Raw genomic sequence first — 17,045 nt, forward strand, 5'->3', positions numbered from 1 at the left:
ATGGGTCAATGGGCTGAGAAGTCGCAGATGGAGTTTAATTCAGATAAATGTGAGGTACTGCATTTTGGGAAAGTCAATTTTAGCAGGACTTATATATTTAATAGTAAGGTCCTAGGGAGCGTTGCTGAACAAAGACACCTTGGAGTGCAGGTTCATAGCTCCTTGAAAGTGAAGTCGCAGTTAGATAGGATAGTGAAAAAGGCTTTTGGTATGCTTTCCTTTATTGGTCAGAGTATTGAGTACAGGAGTTGGGAGGTCATGTTGCAGCTGTACAGGACATTGGCTAGGCCACTGTTGGAATATTGTGTACAATTCTGGTTTCCTTCCTCTCGGAAAGATGTTGTGAAACTTGAAAGGGTTCAGAAAAGATTTACAAGGATGTTCCCAGGGCTGGAGGACCTGAGCTACAGGGAGAGGCTGAACAGGCTGGGGCTGTTTTTCCTGGAGCGGCGCAGGCTGTGGGACTACCTTATAGAGGTTTAAAAAATTTTGAGGGGCATGGATAGGGTAAGTAGACAAAATCTTTTCCCTGGGGTTGTGGAGTCCAGAACTAGAGGGCATAGGTTTAGGGTGAGCGAGGAAAGATATAAAAGAGACCTATGGGGCAACGTTTTCACACAGAGGGTGGCACGTGTATGGAATGAGCTGCCATAGAGGATGTGGTGGAGGCTGGTACAGCTGCAACATTTAAGAGGCATTTGGATGTGTTTGTGAATAGGAAGGGTTTGGAGGGATATAGACCAGGTGCTGGCAGGTGGGACTAGATTGGATTGGGATATCTGGTCGGCATGGACGGGTTGGACCGAAGGGTCTATTTCCATGCTATACATCTGTATGACTCTAATTATTGACACAATTTCCTCCTGCAACCATATCCAATACATGAAAGTAATCTTCAACTTCTGTTGACTTGACGTAATTGTGACTGAGTATGGAGGCTCAAGTTTATTACTCACAATGAGCTGTTGTGATGTGGAACACAGGTTCTGAATGGGCGGTGGAAGCAGATTCAACAGGAACTTTCAAAAGGGTATTTGGACAGATTGGAACCAATGGGTTCGATCTATCAGATAGCCAGAACTGGCATGAGAGGCTGAATGGCCTCGTTCCATGCTGGTCATTCTGTGATATGAATTTTAACTGCTCTGTGGTTCAAAGACACAGGAAAATGATAAATTTCTGACTTTCACATACGAATTGGCTTGTGTTCTGTTTACCAGTCAGTGACTTTACTTCCTCCTTGTGGTTGTGTGCTGAGGAGACTGGGTAGAAGGTGTCAGATCTGTACTCTTTATTCTGACTGTGAGATCCTCCTCGAGCCACAAGATTCGGGGAGGGAGTTCCAGATCTCAGATACGGCCACTAATGGGGGAGCAATGAAAAATGGGATATAGTCATGAGGTCAGGATTCGAGAAACAAACAGACTTCAGAATGCTGTAGGAGCAACGTTACATCCATAGTTGGGGGTGGAGTATCGTGGTGGGGTGAGATATGGGTGTCTTTAGAAAGGAACACAGACAGGGAGGGTTGTAGGTGCTGGCGGAACTGAAGAGGTGCTAAAGAGATAAGGAGGGTGTATGGGCCTTTGTCACAGGGTCAGTCCTGAATGAGTGCTGTACTCGTGTGCTGTGTTAGTACTGATGGTGTGCAACTTTGTCCGAGGGCTGTACTGAGTGCATGATGCCCTACTCTTGGGTACATTCAGAGTGTGCATCATCTTAAGAACATTTCCCTGTCGCCTGTGTCTAAGCAACTTCACGAACTCAACTGGAGTATTTGTGTGTGTGTGTGTGTGTGTGTGTGTATGTGTGTGTGTGTGTGTGTGTGTGTGTGTGTGTAGCAAGGCATGACATGGAAGCTTTGCAGACAGTAAACAGGCTACAATGTGTTTCCATCGGAAATTTCCATTCTACATTTAATCCAAGATTTCAAACAATGTGAGCAATGTGAGAGAATGCGAGTCGATCTTTGAGCCAACAAGTTTCAATCAATATTGAATTGAGTTGTTCTTTTATCTGCAGATCAACATGAGTATTTTATTCTATTCTGTTTAAAAATGTAATAATGTTCATAACTAACATGCTCCTTGCAATTCTTCACTGCATGAACAAGATGCAACATTCAGAAAGTATGTTTAGGTTTGATAACAAAGTTAAGTGAAGTCATGTTTCTGATCAGGACTGTTCAACCATGTTGGCTGCACTCAGTTTGGATATGATGGGGTCATAAGCAGCACTGGGGAGCAGAAGGGATGGGGAAAAGGTTCAGTTTGCTGAGCAAGAGGAGAAGCTCTGGTTTGAGATTTCTCTCTGTACACTAAAAAGCAACATGCTGAAGTTTAATTGCACTCCATTTGCTGAAGACATTCTGCTTGCAAATTGCTGTTTGTGTTGATGTAGAGGGTAAGAGCCTGATCAAGCTGACAAGGACAGAAATTGGGAAGTTACATTGAGTATTTATAAAGCACTGCTTAGTTCATGAATTAGATTAGATTAGATTAGATTAGATTAGAATAGATTACTTACAGTGTGGAAACAGGCCCTTCAGCCCAACAAGTCCACACCGACCCACCGAAGCGTATACCACCCAGATCCATATTCCTACATTTACCCCTTCACCTAACACTACAGGAAATTTAGCATGGCCAATTCACCTTACCGGCACATTTTTGGATTGTAGAAGGAAACCGGAGCACCCGGAGGAAACCCACTCAGACAGGGGGTATTGTGTCCAGTTCTGGTCACTGCAATTTAGGAAGAATGTGAGGGTCTTCAAGAGGATATGGAGAAGATTGAATTGAATGGTTCCTGGGAGCAGGGATTTTAGTCACTTCATATAATCCCTGCAATGTGGAAACAGACTCTTCGGTTCCGAAAGAGCGAAGACAATGTCAGCTTTCGTGATACAAAATGGACAGTTTAGCACTCCCTGAGCAGTGACCCCTCCAACAGTGCAGCACTCCCTCAGCACTGACCCTCTAGCAGTGTGGCACTTCCTCAGTACTGACCCTCCAACAGTGCCGTGCTCCCTCAGTACTGAACCTCTGACAATACTGCACTCCCCAGTGCTGACCGTCTGACAGTATGGTGCTCCCTCAGCACTGACTCTCAGACAGTGCAGCTCTCCCTAATAATAGTCCCAAAGTGTGGCACTGCCTCAGTGCTGACCTTCCAACAGTGCAGCACGCCCTCAGTACTGACTCTCCCGCAGCGTAGCACCTTGTGATGAAGCCAGTTTGGAGTTCATATCTCCAGCACTGAGACCTTCAGTCTGAGAGGCATGACCCATATCCCCTTGGACGAAGGGACTGTCAGAGGGGCTGGGGCTTACCTAGAACCTATAGATGAACTGTTTCTTTGAAGGAGTGATCTTGAATCCCTCCACATCAACATAAAAGTAATGATTGTCACTGTCCTCGAGTCTGAGTTTCAAGAAACAATCCTTTTCCTCCAAGTCTATAATTATATCTGTGCATTAAACATAGGACATCCTATAATTGGGATCTTTAGATTAGATTAGACTTACAGTGTGGAAACAGGCCCTTCAGCCCAACAAGTCCACACCGACTCGCCGAAACGCAACCCACCCATACCCCTAACCTAACACTACGGGCAATTTAGCATGGTCAATTCACCTAACCCGCACATCTTTGGACTGTGGGAGGAAACCGGAGCACCCGGAGGAAACCCACGCAGACACGGGGAGAACGTGCAAACTCCACACAGTCAGTCGCCTGAGTCGGGAATTGAACCCGGGTCTCCGACGCTGTGAGGCAGCAGTGCTAACCACTGTGCCACCGTGCCGCCCACAAATTTGTTGTAGGCAACAGTGTATTTCCAGTAATACTAGTATTTAAACCAAACTCCCTGCACGGCCTTGTAAGGGTGGGACAGAAAGTCGAAGGTATAGGGTACCGTCCTTCAAGTTGCAATTGTCATTGTCCATTCTTCTGTCGCCATATCTGAGTATGTATGTGTGAGAGAGAAATAGAGAGAGGTACAGGGCATTATACAGCCAAATATGATTGAATTTAGGAGACTGAGTACAGAGGAGGCTGGCTGACCTTTAACATGGATAACAGCACATGAGTGCGAATGAACATCTGAATCTGGAACAGAAGTTGGCCATTCAGCCCCTTGATCCTGTTCCACCATTCAATAAGGTCATGCCTGATCTGTTTATGTTTAGAATTTCACATTCCCATCTATCCTCAATAACCGCTGATTCCCCAGGCCAACAAGAATCTACCCCATCTTAAATATACTCACAGGTCACACCTCCACCAGCTTCTCAGGCAATGAGTCCCAAAGTCACACACACTCTGTTTTAAAAAGGCAACCTGTAATTTTAACTGAAAATGTGTTGCTGGAAAAGCGCAGCAGGTCAGGCAGCATCCAAGGAACAGGAGATATGACGTTTCGGGCATAAGCCCTTCTTCAGGCCCTTTTCCAGCAACACATTTTTCAGCTCTGATCTCCAACATCTGCAGACCTCACTTTCTCCTCGAACCTGTAATTTTAACACAGGCATAAAAGTGGATACATTTCCAAGACTTGATGTAGTGTATCCAGCATGCTGTGGGAGGTTAGGGGAGACATTGTGGTGTCCATTTCAGAAAACTTATATCATCTATAACTACAGGTGGGGTACCGGATGACTGGAGAGTGGCTAATGATGTGCCATTGTTTAAGAAAGGCTGCAAGGAGAAGCCTGGGAACTATAGACCTGTAGGTGGTGGCTAAATTGTTGGAGGTGGTTCTGAAAGATAGGATTTAGAGCCATTTGGAGAGGCAATGAATGATTAGGGACAGTCAGCACGGTCCTTCTGACTATCTCTGTCCAACTTGCTTTGTCTCCTGTTCTCCTTTGATTTTGCTCTCTTTCTCTCGCTTGCTCCTCCTGCGTCAGCTTTTCTCAAAGGCAGATTACAACCAGGTTCAGACTTGACCTTAGAGCTCAGGCTAAGATTCTCCAATATCAAGAAGGAATGCCGTATTGTCAGAGATTCAGTAATGAGGCCGTGCGGCACTATTGCACAATCAGTACTGAAGGAGTGCCACGCGGTCAGAGGGTCGCTGATGAGGGAGCGGAGCATTATAGGAGGATCGATATGGAGGACGTGAAGCACTGTTGGAAGCTCGGTTCTCAGCGGGTGCGATATTCTCAGCGGAGGAGTAATGAGGCTGTGCCGCACTATCGGAGGATCAGTGCTAAACAAGTGCCACACTGTTGGAGTGTCAGTGCCAAAGGAGTGCCACACTGTCGGAGGGTCAGTACTGAGGGAGTGCCGCACTGTCGGAGGGTCAGTACTGAGGGAGTGCCGCACTGTCGAAGGGTCAGTAATGAGGGATCACCGCACTGTTGGAGGATCAGTGCTGAAGGAGTGTCGCACTGTTGGAGGGTCAGTGCTAAATGAATGCCACACTGTCGGAGGGTCAGTGCTAAGGGAGTGCCGCACTGTCGAAGGGTCAGTGCTGAGGGAGTGCCGGACTGTTGGAGTGTCAGTGCCAAAGGAGTGCCACACTGTCGGAGGGTCAGTACTGAGGGAGTGCCGCACTGTCAAAGGGTCAGTAATGAGGGAACACCGCACTGTTGGAGGATCAGTGCTGAAGGAGTGTCGCATTGTTGGAGGGTCAGTGCTAAATGAATGCCACACTGTCGGAGGGTCAGTGCTGAAGGAGTGCCGCACTGTCGGAGGGTCAGTACTGAGGGAGTGCCGCACTGTCGGAGGGTCAGTAATGAGGGAACACCGCACTGTTGGAGGATCAGTGCTGAAGGAGTGTCACATTGTTGGAGGGTCAGTGCTAAATGAATGCCACACTGTCGGAAGGTCAGTGCTAAGGGAGTGCCGCACTGTTGGAGGGTCAGTGCTGAGGGAGTGCCGGACTGTTGGAGGGTCAGTGCTGAGGGAGTGCCGCACGGTCAGAGGGTCAGTGCTGAGGGAGTGCCGCACTGTCAGAGGGTCAGTACTGAGGGAGTGCCGCACTGTTGGAGGGTCAGTGCTGAGGGAGTGCCACACTGTTGGAGGGTCAGTGCTGAGGGAGTGCCGCACTGTTGGAGGGTCAGTGCTGAGGGAGTGCCGCACTATCGGAGGGTCAGTGCTGAGGGAGTGCCACACTGTCGGAGGGTCAGTGCTAAATGAATGCCACACTGTTGGAGGATCAGTGCTGAGGGAGTGCCACACTGTAGGAGGGTGGGTATTCAGATAGTGCAGCATTCTCAGAGGGTCAGTAATGAGGACATGCCGCATATTCAGAGGGTGAGTACTGATAGACTACCTCCTTGTTGATATAATTAATAACTTGAATACTGTTCTCAGATTAGTTTCTCCACAAATGGGCAGAGGTTTCATTTCGTGAGAAACCGACTGGTGAAATCACTACAATGTGGGCTCAATTGAGGAAGGTGCTGTTTTTGGAAACATTACTTTCGATGGAGCAGTGCAGCTGGTAGAATTAAAGGCAATTTCTGCACCATGGTTTGCACGTGCCTGTGTGTGACATGAGTGAGAATTGCTCAACAGTTACTGACGAATGTCATTTTGTTGGCAATATTACACAGCCAGCAACCAGCCATCCTCAACTGACCTAACCACTTTGGTAACATGGGCTCCTCCTTCACTTTCCCCTGCACAGAGGCAAGATCCAAGGCCTGGGATCAATGCTGGGGACAATGCAATTCTTTCACTTGCTGAGCTCAGACCCTCTGGGGCAGATAACACAGGATATTGTTCTACCTGACTCTATTTCCTCTGACCTCAGGCTGAGATTCTCCAAAAAAGGCAATTAGGACAGGCAGTACACACTAGTGTTCACCAGGAACTACACTTTATTTAAAAAATATTCTTGGCAGAGACACACTTACGGAAGATCAGTGCTGAGGGAGTGCTGCACTGTTGGAGAATCGGTACTGAGGGAGTGCAGCACTGTCAGAGGTCAGTTTTGAAAGAGTGCTGCACTTATGGAGCGTCTGTACTAAAGGGATGCTACACTGTCAGAGGGTCAGTGCTGAGGGGCTGCCGCACTGCTGGATGGTCAGTGGTGAAGGAGTGATATACTGTTTGAGGGTTGTCACTGAGAGAGTATCGCACTGTTGGAGGGTCAGCCCTGAAGGGGATATTGCACTGTCGGAGGTCAGTGCTGACAGAATGCTGCGCTGTGAGACGGTCTGTCCTGAGAGAGTGCGACACTGACAGACGGTCAGTACTGAGGGAGTGCCACATTGTTGGAGAGTCAGTATTGAGAGAGTGCAACAGTGTCCGCAGCACTGTCAGAGGGTCAGCGCTGAGGGAGTGCTGCACTGTTGAATGGTCAGTACAGGGATTGCTGCACTGTCAGAGGGTCCATACTGAGGGAGCGCCGCACTACCAGAACATCAGTACTCAAGGAATGCTGCATTGTGACAGGGGAGTATTGAGTGAACACTGCACTGTCGGAGGATCGGTGCTGAGGGAGTTGCACTGTCAGAGAGTAAGTACTCAGGGAGTGCAGTATTCTCAGAGGGTCAGTAATGAGGGCTCAGTACTGAACCTCCATCAGTGCAGCGCTCCCTCAGTACTGACCGTCTGTCAGTGTCGCACTCTCTCAGGAGAGACTGTCTCACAGCGCAGCATTCTGTCAGCACTGGCCTCCGACAGTGCAATATCCCCTCAGGACTCATCCTCCAACAGGAATGAGGGCATGCATATTTGGAGGGTGAGTTCTGAGGGGCTGCCTCCTTGTCTATATAATTAATAACTTGAATACAGCTTTCAGAATAGTTTCTCCAGAAATGGGTGAAGGGTTCATCTCGTGAGGAAATCAATATTTTTTAAATAATGTGGGCCCGATTGAGGAAAGTGCTGCTTTTGGAGACATCACTTTCGATGGAGCAGTGCAGCTTGTAAAATTGAAGTGATTTCCGCGATTTGTGACTTTAATGTGCCTGTTAGTGATCTGACTAACACAGTCAGGAACCAGCCATCCTCATCCGATCTAACCTTGGTAACATCATCAGTTTCTCCTGCAATTTCCGAGGCATGGGATCGCTAGGAACAATACAATTATTTCACTTGCTGAGCTCAGACCTTCTAGAGGCAGATTACATAGGATATTGTTTCACCTGGCTCCATTTCCACTTAACTGAACCCAGAAAAGGCATTTAGGGGCAGGCAGTACACACTACTGTCCACCAGGAACTAAACTTTATTAAACATTTGTGCAAGGGAGGGACACATGTATGGAAGATCAGGACTGAGAGAGTGCCGCACTGTCAGAGGGTCGGTTTTGAGGGAGTGCTACACTGTTGGAGGGTCAGCGCTGAGGGACTGCTGCGCTGTCAGATGGTCAGTGGTGAGGCAGAGATACACTGTGAGAGATTCAGTGCTGACGGAGTGCCATATTGTCAGAGAGTCAGTACTGAGAGAGTGCATCAGTGTCAGAGGCTCAGTACTGAGAGAGTTCTGCACTGTGATGGGTCAGTACACAGAGATTGCTGCACTGTCGGAGGGTGAGTGTTGAGGGAATGCCGCACTGTCAAATGGTCAGTGCTGAGGGAGCGCCAAACTGTCAACGGTTCAGTACTGAGGGAGTGCTACACTGTCAGAGGGTCATTAATGAGGGAGTGCTGCACTGTCAGAGGGTCATTATTGAGGGAGTGCTGCACTATCAGAGGGTCAGTGCTGAGGGAGTGCTGCACTGTCAGAGGGTCCACACTGAGGGAATGCCGCACTGTCAGAGGGTCAGTGCTGAGGGAGTGCTGCACTGTCAGAGGGTCAGTGCTGAGGGAGTGCTGCACTGTCAGAGGGTCAGTGCTGAGGGAGTGCTGCACTGTCAGAGGGTCCACACTGAGGGAATGCCGCACTGTCAGAAAGCCAGGGAGTGCTGCATTATGACAGGGTCAGTACTAAGTGAGCACCGCACTGTCGGAGGCTGAATGCTGAGGGAGTGCCTCACTGTCGGAGGGTAATTACTCAGGGAATGCAGTATTCTCAGAGGGTCAGTAATGAGGGCATGCTGCATATTTGGAGGGTGAGTTCTGAGGGGCTGCCTCCTTGTGGATATAATTCATAACTTGAATACAGCTCTCAGAGTAGTTTCTCCAGAAATGGGTGAAGGGTTCATCTCGTGAGGAGCCAACTAATGTAATCGCTATTTTTAAATAACGTGGTCTCGATTGAAAAAGGCGCTGTTTTTGGAGACATTTCTTTCAATGGAGCAACACGGCTAGTAGAATTAAAGGGGACTTCAACGTGCCTGTTAGTGACAGTGACTGACATTCGCTCAGACAGAACAGTCTGAGGCTTTTTTTTCTCTTGAAAAGAGGAAGTTGAAGGATGACCAGATTGAGGTCTTTAATATTCTGGAAGGATTTTAAATCAGGAAGATGTAGAGAAGATGTTCCCACTTGTGGGAGGAGGGGGAGACCAGAACAAGGGGTCATCTGTAGAAGGCAGACCCTCATAAATCCAACAGGGAATTCAGGAGAAACTGGGCAGGAAGTTAAATATGGAACTCCCTCTCACGGGGAGTGTAGGGGAAGAATGTGAGCCTTGCTCCCCACAGGAAATGGGGGGAATGTGGGACTCGCTTCCACAGGGAGTTGGGGAGGTGGTGAATGTGGGACTTGCTCTCACAGAGAATGTGGGACATACCCCCATAGGAAGTGGGGTAGGAATATGGGACCCATTTCCACAGGCAGTGAGGGGAGAATTTGCGACTTGGTCCCACAGGGAGTGAGGGAGAATGTAGGACTCGCTCTGACAAGAGTCGGGGAAAATGTGGGACTTGCTCTTATGGGGTGTGTTGGGCTGAATCGTGTTGGCGTATTTAAGTGGGTGAAGTTGGAACAACAGCCGAGAGAGAAATAGAGAGACGGTGATGGTGGGGAAGGGGGTTGGGGGAGGGGTCAGGGTGGGGAGGGGGAGTGCAGATGCAGAGAGGGCTGGTGTGGGCAGAAACACTGCCACGGAGTGGAGGGGAATGTTCCTGTATTGTAGTTCTGTTGTAATTCTGTGTAAAATTATCTGTGGGTCAGGGACCAGCACAGTTTATACACATAGTAAACTTGCAGTTGTCTGTAGCTCATGGTTATTTTCAATTGCTATCCATATCTGATAGTTAAACATTACTGCCTTGCATAGTCATTTACAGAATGTGAGTATCACTGGCTGGGCAAATCATGTTCCACAGATTATTAACTTTCACATCACTACCACAACTTGCTGAGGGAAAACTATACCTTGAAAATGAACAGTCATAAACTTATGTGAAAATAGCTTTGAAACTTCGACAGCTATGCACAGTTTTGCTAACCTTATTTAAAAGATACAGAGGGGTTGGGAGGACACATTTTAAACAGTTAAAAGCACAATACCAGCTCTGTGAGGTTATATGCTTCACTTCATAAGGTAGTGATGTGTGCAAAGTAAATAAAGGTTTGCAACGTTTTAACATGTTTTAATAAAGTCAGTTTGCAAATTCTCCTTCCAGAAAGGGGATAGCGTGAGATCATTATGTTAGAGAACCACTAACACAGTGTTTCATAGCAAAACAACTCCCTTTAACTTTCAAGGATGCTTCACATTTTCACTTGGGTAATCCAAGAAATGAAAGACCTTGGGAGGTGTATACCTGTACTGGGATTACATTGACAGAAAATGCTACTTTGCAACTGTCCTGCCAAGGACTGTAAAACTACCGAAGATGGTGTGCACAGCCCAGACCATCACAGAAGCTATTGGACTCCATTTACATGGCTCGTTGATGCAGAAAGGTGACTGACATGATCAAGGACCATCACACCTCATTAATGATCTCCTTCCATCAGGCAGAAAGTACAGAAGCTGAACACAAGCACCAGCAGGTTCAGGAACAACTTCTTCCCAGCCATTATTAGAATGATGAATGAACTCTCTGGCCTCAAATAATATTGACCTTGCTCACGTTGCTCTCACATGATGCACTCCCTGTGCAATGAAACCTGTATTCCTCCGTACATCCTTGTTCACTATTATCTGCCTGTATGGCTTGTAAACCAAGTTTCGCAGTGTAATTCAGTATGTGACAATAAATAAATCAAATAAAATCATGTACAGCATGATGCAATGTCTCCGTAGGACATTTCAAGGTAAGGTTAGGAAAAGTGAAGAATTGCAATCTATTTCAAGATAAATGAGATGCACTGATCCAGCATGTCAATAAAATATACGAGTATAAATTCAGAAGCATGAGTGTCATAATCACATTGATGATTTGCTTATCACATCTTTTTAACGCACAGTTAGAATTCATGTTCTACATGTATTGTACTACTTATCAAATGTTGCAATATAATGTTTATTTTTACTTGTCTAAAACCGAGATATGTTGTATTTTGTATTTTTGGCATGTCTTTAGCTATGACACTCTGTCTCCTGTAAAGCAAAAGTTGCTGGCCTCTCACTAGATTGTAGCATTTAGTTGGCAGTTGTTCATGAACATAGCCATGCTGAAAAGGTTTTTGGGAAAGCAGATAAATCTACATTATATTTGTAACAGAATTGTCCTGACTTAGTTGTGACCCTCCAACAGTGTGGCACTCTCTCAGTCCTGACCCTCTGACAGTGCAACACTCTCTCAGTACTGATCCACCAAAAATAAAATGTTTCCACTGCTCTGGTGCATCCTACACCAAGACACCAAAACCCACGAACACTTTCATCTGGAAGGACCACGGAATCAGATACATCGGGACACCATCCTCTATGTTTCTCTCCTGTGCACTTAGGGAAATGGTAAAGTAGATCTGAGGAATGTCTAATCAGCATTGTTCTTTTTGAACAACAGAGCTGGCTCAAGGGACCGAAAGGCCTACTCCTGTTCTTAATTCTTATGGTGATAGGGTCATTCTCCATTTGGGCTTGGAAATAAATTGGTGTGCCTTCAGTGTCACTCTCAAAATCCTGGAGGTCCTTCTCTGACAGAATTGTAGGTTTAGCTACAACACGTGGACAGCACCTTCATGGGGCAGTTAGGACAGACAGTGACGCTTACACACTGTGGAATAAATACCCAAATAGCCTGTGTGGATTGTCAACCTGCTTCATGGCAGATACAGACTCTGAACTGAGGACTGTACCAATTGAATTTCCACATGGGACCAGGGTGGATACGACATATGACCAATTGCCTAACTCGGAGTGTGATTCAAATGTTCAACAATTTCCTTATCCTAGGCGAAAGTAATGCTGCCTGACCAGCTGTCCTTTTCCAGCACCGCACTCTCGACTCCACTTTCCTTATCACTGGCTTCTTACTTCCTCATTTTGAATTGGTGTGTCATCCTTTTCTAATTTAAAACACGAATGGAACAGCACAGGAAAGTGACACCCAGCCCGAGCAGAGCATCTCGGCACATACTCCCCAGACAAACTGTCAGGCAGGTCCTGGGTAAGTAACACAATGTTTGGAATTCACTTCCACAACCACCATCATCCTTTTTTGGTACTGTCAATCTTTAAATGTATTGTTTTACTGGAGGCAGTTCAGAGAAGGCTCACCAGGATAATTTCTGGTACGAAGGGATTGTCTTATGAGCAAAGGCTAAACTGTATTCACCGTAGTTCAAAAGAATGAGAAGTGATCTGATTGAAACAAATAGATTTTTAATGGGTTTGGCAGGGTGTGTGGATGTTTCCCCTCTTATAGAACCAGAGGGCACAGTCTCAGAATAAATGGATACAAATTTAAACTCTGATAAGGAGAAATTTCTTCTTTCAGAAGGTTGAGAGTCTTTGTAACTCCTTGCCAGTGAGCTGTGGGGGCAGAGTCATTGTGTATATCAAAGGCTGAAACAGATTCTTCATCAATCAGGGGATCGAGGGTGACAGACAAAACACGGGGAAGTGAATGTGAGAAATGCTGGATTAGCCATTATCACATTAAATGGTGGAGCAGACTGAAGTGGGCAAAAAGCCTACTCATGCTCCTCTTTCTTGCGGTCTTAACTTAAGAACAGATTCGAGTGATTGATGTCTTTGAAACATTTTTACTTTGAGTAACATCAGGGCATATGGCTCAAGTCTGTGAAGACACTGTCTCAAAGCAGTTCTGATCTCTCAATAGGTAAGGTCTTGTTAATTTCTTTCTTTTTCAGAAGCTGATAAAATATCTGGGAGTGCACAATGATTGGGAAAGCTCACTTCCTGTTGTTACTTCTTCAAGGTAATGTCATTGTCAGTGCAGACAGCTTTGTGGTTAATAGTTTTGAAAATGATCATTCTTATTGAGCTCTGGTTGGGAACCAATTTTGCAGTGAACCAGCATACAAATTCACACCAAGTCTGGTTCACACGTCACTCCATGATCACTGATATACATTGGCTCCTAGTCTAACAACAGCAATAGAGGAGGGAAAGAGATCTCAAAGGGTCCAACAGTTGGTGAAGTTACAGAGATAGGGAGTAGGACAGTGGAGGGCTTGGAAATAGATGGAGATCATAAAACTGAGGTGTTGACAGAAAAGGTACAAATGTAGGTCAGTGCATGTGGAGTGACAGGGACAATTGGATAAAAACTGAAGGGTAATGTGGATCATGTAGCCAGAACTTTGTTAACTCTGCCTGAAGTTTGTGTCTTTTGCCAATTTTATTCTGAATGACCTCCAGCAGCTCCTAGAATAGACAAGAGAGGAGTTATCCTGATGGTCTCTGATCTGCTGCACTGTGTAAATTTGCAGACTCTGAAAACATTGCAGCTCCAGAGGAGATCAATTAGTTGCTGCGTGAGAGGGCAGTGGAATCAGAGTGGAGAGGAAGTTTGAAGAGCACAAATTAAAAGAACATTGCAAAGGAATACATTTTCAGGGCAGTGGGGGAAAGACGATATCATGGGGGTTAATTTGAGAGTCCTTTCAAAGATCTGACTCAGGGAAAATGGATGGAATGGTCTCCATCTATGCCATATGATTCTGAAATCCAGTAATTTAAGTTCCTTACCAGTCCTGAGCTTGGGGAACAGTCAGTCTCCAAAGCCATATCAAAATCAGCAATACAACAATATGGGGGTTGGATCAGAAATAATCCCTGAGGCAATGAGGATCCAAAGAGATCCCACAGAAATAATGAGGATCCAAAGAGAGTAAGTAGTCAATGAAGACCAAAAGAAATTTTTCAGACAAAGGGAATCCAAAGGGATCCCTTAAATAGTAATAAGCCAAATAGATTCCCCCAGACAATGAGGATTAAGAGATCCCTTAGTATATGGAGTTCCAAATACACTCCTCAGATAATGAAGACTCAGAGAAATCCCTCAGTCAATGAGAATCCAAAGCGGTTACAAACAGGCAATATGATCAAATTGAGGGCAATAATTTCCAAGGGGTCCTCAGTAGATTCATTCTATCACTGGGAGCGAGAGTGAGAGAAACTGAGAGTGAGTGCGAAACAAGGAAGCGGGAGTTGAAGACAGGAGAAATGAAAAACTTAATTTTGGATTAACTAATGGAAGTGTAGCTCGGAAGATATCCTCTCCCAGAACTCCCCAACACTTGCCCCTTTTTAAAATGACAGAATCTCTCAGTTATCATGGTTTTCAGCAACCACCCTCTGATTTCCTTCCAGTCGAGTGGTGGTGATGCAGTACACTAGGAGGCTGACAGCACAGATACTTGGGGATGAGGGGAGCACTCAGTTTGGATACGTCAATCAAGAACGAGAGCTTCCAAATCAGCAATTTTTTCAATGACTCATGAGACATGGGCATTGCTGGATGAGTCCACCATTTATTGCCACCCCTCACTGCTCCTTCTGAAGGTCTGGGCGAGCTGCCTTCTTGAGTTGCTGCAGTCCATATGCTGTAGGTAGATTTACAACGCCCTTGGGAGGGAATTCCAGAATTTTGACACAGTGATACTGAAGGAATGGTGATATATTATCAAGGCATGAAAGTGAGTAACTTTGGAGGGGAACATGAAGGTGGTGGTGTTCGGTACCTGCTGCCCTTGTACTTCGAGATGGAAGCCATGATGTGGAAGTGCCAGTGTTGAACTGGGGTGGATGAAGTTAAAAATCATACAACATCAGGTTATAGTCCAATAGGTTTATTTGGAAATACAAGCTTTTGGAGCACTGCTTCTTCATCAGGTAGCAAGTGGAGCCTCTCCAGCCTGAGAAATAAGCCAATAAGTTGATCCAATTGTGAAATGCACTCTACTTTCCTGCCTGCCCCACCCTGCCCCCACCCCAATGTCTTTCTTGTCAATCAAAGCTTTTCCTGTCTTAGCACTGAATATATTGAATGACCCATCTATCACCACTCTCAGGTGTGGATATGTCCAAACATTCAAAATTCTTCCTTATTTCGGTCTTGAATAGCAGTTCCACTCCATCCATCCCCAACGCTCAGTAGCAGCAGCGTGTACTATCTGCAAGATGCACTGCAGAAATTCACCAAAGATTCTCAGACACCACCTCCCAGACCCATGACTACTTCCACCTGGTAGGCTTTGGAACGCTGCTCTTTCATCAGATAACTGTTATATCTAATCCAATGGATTCACAATTATCTGCAATTCTTAGTCTCTCTAGTCATTCTCGTCATTGTTTACATCAATGACATTGTCCTCAAATAGTCCTCCAAGTGATTGCTGGCTTCCTAAATCCCACAATTAAAACTGTCTTCAAGACAGTACACTTATGTTAGGAATATGAAACTGCATCATAAAATGTGATTGAGAGTCTGGAGTTGTGAAACCATCTAAAAAAGAGTTCTTCAAGCAAAACAGTTTAAGAATCACTGCCTTAGATCATGAGTAAGGCATTCGACAAGGTTCCCCGTGGAAGACTGATTAGCAAGGTTAGATCTCATGGACTACAGGGAGGACTAGCCATTTGGATACAGAACCGGCTCGAAGGTAGAAGACAGAGGGTGGTGGTGGAGGGTTGCTTTTCAGACTGGAGGCCTGTGACCAGTGGTGTACCACAAGGATCGGTGCTGAGTCCAATGCTGTTGTTCATTCATATAAATGATTTGGGTGTGAACAAAAGAGACATAGTTAGTAAGATTGCAGGTGACACCAAAATTGGAGATGTAGAGGACAGCAAAGAAGCAGACCTCAGATTATAAGGGAATCTTGATCAGGTTGTCTAATGGGCTGAGGAGTGGCAGATGGAGTTTAATTTAAATAAATGCGAGGTGTTGCATTTTGGAAAAGCAAATCAGGGCAGGACTTGTACACTTAATGGTAAGGTCCTAGGGAGTGTTGCTGAACAAAGAGACCTTGTAGTGCAGGTTCTTGGTTCCTTAGAAGCAGAGTCACAGGTAGGAAGGATAGTGAAGAAGGCATTTGGCATCCTTTCCTTTATTAGTCAGAGCATTGAGTATCGGAATTGGGAGATCATGTAGTGGCTGAACAAGGCATTGGCTAGGCACTTTTGGAATTCTGGTCTCCTTCCTAACAGAAACTTGTGAAACTTGAAAAGGTTCAGAAAAGATTTATAAGGATGTTGCCAGGGTTGGAGGATTTTAGCTGCAGGGAGAGGCTGAATAGGCTGGGCTGTGTTCCCTGGAGCATCGGAGACTGAGGGGTGACCTTACAGAGGTTTATAAAATCATGAGGGGAATGGATAGGATACACAGACAAGGTCTTTCCCCTGCGGTGAGGGAATCCAGGACTAGAAGACGTAGGTTCAGGGTGAGAGGAGAAAGATATAAAAGGGACCAAAGGGGCAACTTTTCCACACAGAGGGTGGTATGAGTATGGAATGAGCTGCCAGGGGAAGTGGCGGAGGCTGGTACAATTACAACATTTTAAAGGTATCTGGGAGGTGTGACAAATTAGTGATTAATTATGCTGATAAGTTGTGGCTTCTGAGGGTTCCTCATTCATTGTGCTGCCCTGTAAATCAGCCTAGAATGTATTTCCATCGGCACATGTTTTAGACACTCTGTTGGATGGAAAACTGGCACTACTAAACAGGGGCATGAGAACTTTGAGCCAATGTAGAATGAAGTTGTCCACTCCTGTGTCCAGGGTTCCCTCCATTAACTGCATAACCTTGGTCAGATTTTTGTGTGTCCTGTAGATG

General features: G+C 45.8%; 1 protein-coding gene across 4 annotated transcripts in view; it reads left to right on the forward strand.

Annotated features, from left to right (window-relative positions):
- Positions 1-402: 402 nt before the first annotated feature.
- LOC132833949 (sialic acid-binding Ig-like lectin 13) overlaps positions 403-17,045 on the forward strand; it is a 39,808-nt gene continuing 23,165 nt past the window's right edge. Inside the window, exons 1-2 of one of the 4 annotated variants that reach the window (XM_060852637.1) lie at positions 403-507; positions 13,115-13,182. In XM_060852637.1, coding sequence (XP_060708620.1) covers positions 13,143-13,182 — 40 coding nt within the window. In that variant the 5' untranslated portion in view covers positions 403-507; positions 13,115-13,142. Of the gene's footprint in view, positions 508-6,853; positions 6,936-12,321; positions 12,409-13,114; positions 13,183-17,045 lie in introns of those variants that run through there. The other 3 variants (XM_060852638.1, XM_060852636.1, XM_060852639.1) reach the window with 3 other exon arrangements.

The sequence above is a fragment of the Hemiscyllium ocellatum genome, chromosome 38, assembly GCF_020745735.1.
Source record: "Hemiscyllium ocellatum isolate sHemOce1 chromosome 38, sHemOce1.pat.X.cur, whole genome shotgun sequence".
Classification (NCBI taxonomy): domain Eukaryota; kingdom Metazoa; phylum Chordata; class Chondrichthyes; order Orectolobiformes; family Hemiscylliidae; genus Hemiscyllium; species Hemiscyllium ocellatum.